The sequence below is a fragment of the Neolamprologus multifasciatus genome, chromosome 10, assembly GCF_963576455.1.
Source record: "Neolamprologus multifasciatus chromosome 10, fNeoMul1.2, whole genome shotgun sequence".
Lineage (NCBI taxonomy): Eukaryota > Metazoa > Chordata > Actinopteri > Cichliformes > Cichlidae > Neolamprologus > Neolamprologus multifasciatus.
The window spans coordinates 29,559,987-29,565,986 of NC_140448.1; the positions used below are offsets into that span (position 1 = coordinate 29,559,987).

Sequence of the window (6,000 nt, forward strand, 5' to 3'; positions counted from 1 at the left end):
TTTGTAGCCTGCTAGCAAACATTTCATCTCCGAGGAAGTTATCTCAGAGAGAAGTAAAGCAAGTGTGTAAGTTCATCTCTGAATGTTTGTAAAGCATTCCCGCGTTAAGCTTAACAACCGATATATAGAGCAACTGCCTCTTCTCTCTCCTGCTGCTACTTCAATCGTGAAACTGCTTAATGATCAGCTGATCGGCTTTTCTGTCACGAGTCCGTCTCTCTTCTTTGTTTTTGGCCCACTTCTCACCAGAAAGAGGAAACCAGCGGCTGAACAACAGCAGCACGTTTAAGCTTGATAAGCTGTTGTTAGAATTTATTTAATATTACTTTCTACACCAGGATCTTTTTCTACGTAGCTGACGGCTGGTAACTGTGCAGGGGCGGATCTAGCAAAGTTTAGCCAGGGGGGCCGATAGGGCATGAAGAGGCAAAAGGGGGCACAAAGACATACTTTTCTTTCTTATTCTCATTTAAAATATCTAGCTTTTAATTATTTTATAATTATCTGAATCTTACACCCAAAGTTTTAATCTGATGTAAAATGTATAGAAGTCCATTACTGTATATAGTAACTGTTAAGTCTAATATACCCTAGTAAGCTATAGTACTTTTTCCTTTGGGAAGGTACCATCTGTGCAGTCTGTAATTCTGTTGAAGAAAGATGTTGAATCTATTTAATTATTCTTGAAAAATAATTTATTTCTGTGAATTTTTTTCACCCTGCATCAAATTAAAGTTGATTACATTGATTAAGCATCATGAGGAAGAGGGTGGTTCCCTATTTTCTTTTGCTGGGAGTTTGCAACCCTATTAGTTAGGTTGCTTAATATTTCTGCTAAGTACTCTTTAAAATACCAGAATAGGGAGGATGGAGAAGGTTTAAGTTTATTAGATTGATCAGTGTTGCTGATCTATGAAATATTTTGGGTGCAGTGTGTTTTTTTTTTTTTTACATACAGGTATAACAGAATAGCTTTAGTGTTGCTGTTGTTTTTTAACTTGAGTATGAACTTATACAAAAAGCAGCAAGATATTAAAAAAACAGTTTTACTGATTAAAAAACACACTATATCGGATTCATATCGGTATCGGCAGATATCCAAATTTATGATATCGGTATCGGTATCGGACATAAAAAAGTGGTATCGTGCCATCTCTAATTACAACACAGCTTAAAGTTGCAACATAAAGTGGAAACTGACAGAGTTTGATGAAACATTGGCTTTTATTTTAAATTACGTAATAACCTAAGCTTTTTTTAAAAGAGAAAAAAAAAAAAAGCACGGTGAGAAGAAGTAGTGCCAACCTCAGGCACGCTTTTGTCTCAGCTGACGAGGTGTGGATAAAGGCCTGCCTGAGGTTAGCTTTTCCAGCTAGACAATCAGCAATTAGACCCAGACAACACCAGACAAGTCTGTGGCAGTGCAGCCGCAGAGGGGCATAACAAGCTACTATGTGGCACTTAAGCAGTGTTATGTGTGTGTGCCATCACACTACATTTATGTAGATTACTGCAAAGACACAGGAAGCACCTACAATTTTGTTGTACATGTACAATGACAATTAAAAGCTATTGTCCTATTCTATTCTATTCTAAATGTGACCCATCAGAACCGGTTCAGTCAGTTTCTTGTATCAGAAATGACTCACTGCACAAAAAAAGGGTTGCGTCAGCAAATACAATGCATATAACAACGCAAAGTTCTTTTTACACACACAGGCAGGCGCCTAACATTCCTACTCATACTTTAGCTGATGCTAACCATAGCAGCTACTGCTAAATATCTCAGTCCAACTTGATCAGCTGCTTCAACATCACCTTAAGATGAAGGCCCAATGAGAACCTAGGCACTGAACACATACTAATGTGAAAGCATTGAGGAAAACTGTGTTTAGGCTAAATGTGAAGTTTCACAGAGCTAGAAAGCTGTCTAATTAAAACACCATACTACTGTAAGGATGTTCATTTATTTCTCATGAGTGGCTGCCCATAAAAATCTTGTCAAACAAGAACTTGCAGAAGCTCTGCAATGAGAAATATTTTGCAAATTGTGGCACAATTTCGCTACAGAGCGCTCAAAAATGGATTCACAACATCACCACGTATCTGCTTCCCAGTATGACAAGCCTGAGAGTGTTTCACGGTTTATGTCACTCTGATTTGAACATCTTTGGTTGTCATTCGCTTACTTGGGCAGTACACGCAGTTTGAAGCTGATACCTTGAGCTGTGGGGGGAAATGAGGTTGGGCGTCTGTGTTGAAACTAGCCAGCAGACTGTAGAGCCTCGTCTTGCTACATGCGTTTATGTAGGCCTACGCATAGGTGATTCTTTTCATATTCTTTAAATAAAGCGATACAATGTAGGTGATAAAGAACAGAGTCTGGATACAAAGAAACGATCACGTGAAAGTAACCCTTCCCTGCACTTTTAACCGCAATCTGACGTCTGTCACCCTGTGAACGCAGCACGGCGAGCTGCACATTTTTTGACAACTTCCTGAAGTCTGTGTTATTGTAAGTTTACTGCCACGCTCAGGTCGGGGTTAGCTACGTGGCTTCCCGTTCATCCTAGTCGCTCGCTTCCCACTGCTAAGACAGTGCTAAAACACAGTCCATCTTGGCAAGTCATGTTACACACACACACGCACAGCATGGGAATGCAGCTAAAAGCTTGATATGTCGGGGTTAAACCTTCCGAAGCGAGAACAGGGGCACTGTGGAGTGTGTACTCCGCGGAATCTGTGCCTCCTCAGTGCGAACAAACTCCCATTTGAAGTGTTTCTCGCGGACACCTCCACCGCGGTCACACGGCGAGAGAAGCCGCTACGGCCGAGCCTCCCTTACCTGTATCTGGGGGATGCCGCCCGGACCGTCCACTGAGTCGGGCGAGTTGTCGAAGACTCTGTCCTTGTACAAAGACCACAACCCGACATTTGGGAGAAAAAGAAGAGCCGCTATGAGCAGCCCGGCGAACTGCAGCAGCCTCTTCTCTTTCCGCCTCATCTCTCCGGGAGTAAGCGCGTGAAGCTACGGCGGTGCGAACTGGCGAGTCCCGAACCCCCGCTTTTCCGAGCGGAGACAACTTTCACTCCGACTGTGGGGACCGACACCGGCACTGTGACGCTCCACGGCTGGGAGCTCCGCCGCTAGGGGGAGTGAGGAGTTAAACCAGAGCGGGGGGAGGAGGGAGGCTGGAGGTTCAAACTCAACAGATGACTTTGTTTTCCTTTCTTTTTTTCGAAGAGAAACTTCATACTACAAGTCTCTGTTGTGTACTTATAGCCAACAGAGTGAAGCTACAGCTCCATCATCCCGTCTATAAGGCCGGGAAGTTCTCTAAACAGCCGACGGCCTGTGCTGCCTTTAAATACGCCTCGTAAATATGCCAAACTTTAAGAGAGTTCACTGCGTTCTCCTTATCAGTCCAGTTTTATTTTTGCAAATGTGCTTGAAAGTGTCGGCACACATGTGAAACCCGCCATATTCGAGTTGCTTCTGCATGTGAAACTGAGAGATTATAAAGTCGTGAACTTTGACCCTGAAGCACCTGATTGTGTGTACGACTGCTAGAGTTGCTTTGATATTGAATTCGTTGACTGATTTGTGTGTATGAGCTGAAAGCTACATAATCAGAAAGGCAAGTTTTCAAAAAATTATCCTGAACTTGGGAATCAGGCATTGCTTGAGACATCGGCCACTTGTCTGTGAGAGTTAAAATGTGACCATAGCACAGACGGGGCAGATTCTACCACAGAGAGAAGGGGGGGAAGTCGTTTAATGATTTAGTACGCATTTAAATAAATCAGATGACTCACATGGTGCGACCTTCTAAATCACCAGATCTCATCTCAGCTGATGGCCCCTGGTAATTTATGAAGCAGCATTATTTTGGGTAATATTTCATTTAATCTTATTTGTGGCATTGTACTGAAACTGTTGGTAGGTCGCTGTCTAAAATTATTTCATGCTTCTGAAGAAAAAAAATGGCTAAATAAGAAGTCGCTTGTTATGGTGGCTGATTCCTGCTATTGGGTGGCTGCTTCTAGGAATTCTCTACAGCAAGTCGTTTGATGTGTAAAGTCCACAGTGCATTTCCACAGGTGTAGCGGAAGTGGACTGGTATTTGTACAGTGCTTTCTAGCAGAGGTGGGACCAAGTCATTGTTTTGCAAGTCTCAAGTAAGTCTCAAGTCTTTATCCTCAAGTCACAAGTCAAGTCTCAAGTAATGTCAGGCAAGTCAGAGTCGAGTCTCAAGTCACTGGTTTAAAAGTCCGAGTAAAGTCACAAGTCTGAAACTTTGAATTTCAAGTCCTTTCGAGTCTTTAAAAAAAAAGAAAAGAAAAAAGCATGTTGCAGTTATATGCTAAATGTAAATATTAGACCATGTGATTTTTAAATCTGTTTTTCTCAACACATGACAAAATAGTGAACTTAGAAAATATACACAAATTGTGAAATTGCACCTCTATAAAATGCAGCTCAATTAAACTTAGCTCCAAGAATAATTTTCACCGACAATTCTGAAATAAGCTGCATGTTACTCTTGGATGCGCTTGTAGGACCGGCTTTAAAATAGCAGGACAAAAATATCATACACATTAAAGTTAGTTGACATCACAAAGTTAGATGAAGTCAGCTATCTCATCGTAGCAAAAGAGAAGCACCACCTACCGTTCTTTATGCAACTTCAACTGTTGGACAAAGTTGGAAGTTGTTCTGTCTGTGATTCTCTACTTGCATGTTTTGCATATTGCATTTCGTTTTTTTGTTGACTACTTCATAGTTTATGTACCTGAAAAAAATAACTCCTTGCAGCATTTTTGAGCATTTTTTTTTCTTCTTAAAAAAAAAATCTGGGTAATTTGATTGGCTGTGCTACAGCTCACCTACACATACGTACGGAGTGTGGTTTGAATAAATGAATTAATTAATTGAATTAATGGTGCACACTTTCTATATAATATGCATGTTAAATTTTAGATTTGGGGTGGAATATCAAGTCTTTTCAAGTAAACCGGTTCAAGTCCAATTCAAGTCCCAGGTCATTGGTGTAAAAGTCCAAGTGAAGTCACAAGTCTTAGAACATTTTTTCAAGTCAAGTCTAAAGTCATAAAATTAATGACTCGAGTCCAAGTCATGTGACTCGAGCCCACACCTCTGCTTTCTAGTCCTACTGACCACTCAAAGCAGTTTAGACTACAAGCCATTTAACCATGCGTAGACCGCTTGATTTAAGGCAATTAACTGCCTCACACCCATGAAAAATTTAAAACCACCACTTTGTCTGACTGGGAGAAGCTGGAGCAGCTGGAGAATACTCATCTATGCAAAAGGAGAATACACAAACTCCACACCAAAAGGCCCCAGCCAGGATTTGAACCAGGAACTCTGATGAAGTTAGGTGATAATGTGCACCACCATTTCCACCATTACACGAAGAAGGTTCCATGTTTGAGCCACGATCCTAACCTAACCTTGTTAAGGTAACTGGTTCTAAATTAGCTGTAGGTGTGGATGTGAGAGCATGTGGTTGTCTCTCTCTACGTGCTAGCCCTGTGATGGACTGTTAACCTGTTCGGGGTGTACCCCACCTCTTGCGCACTGTCAGTTGGGATACGCTCCTGTGACTCTGAATTGGATAAGTGATTAAGAGAATGGATGGATGGATATTTGTGCAGTCGATTTCACAGGCAGGACTTTCCAATTTTAGTAGTGTTTGCGAATTCCCAGTGAAAGTCACTGGTTATTTTGTCTTTGCCACTCAGGAGGGAATTACCTCTGTGCTTTCAGTGATGTCACAGTAAAGAAATACACCCCAAACAGCTATACTGCAAACATATCTACTAAACTGAGCAATGCCACAGATGCAGAGTTGGTATCTTCACTACATCTCGGTGATGTGTGAAACATGTAGTATGTACTATACGTAAACAAACAAAGAAAAAATACAGTTTACAAAACTTCTTTTAACAAATTACGAATGTTACAGTTAGAAAAGA

At 41.2% G+C, this 6,000-nt stretch overlaps 1 protein-coding gene across 1 annotated transcript in view; it reads right to left on the reverse strand.

The window, feature by feature from the left end:
* Positions 1 to 3,258, reverse strand: part of galnt10 (UDP-N-acetyl-alpha-D-galactosamine:polypeptide N-acetylgalactosaminyltransferase 10 (GalNAc-T10)) — a 137,878-nt gene extending 134,620 nt beyond the window's left edge. The window contains exon 1 of the mRNA XM_085175783.1: positions 2,846 to 3,258. Coding sequence (XP_085031909.1) covers positions 2,846 to 3,004 — 159 coding nt within the window. The 5' untranslated portion in view covers positions 3,005 to 3,258. The remainder of the gene's footprint in view (positions 1 to 2,845) is intronic.
* Between the last annotated feature and the right edge of the window lie 2,742 nt (positions 3,259 to 6,000).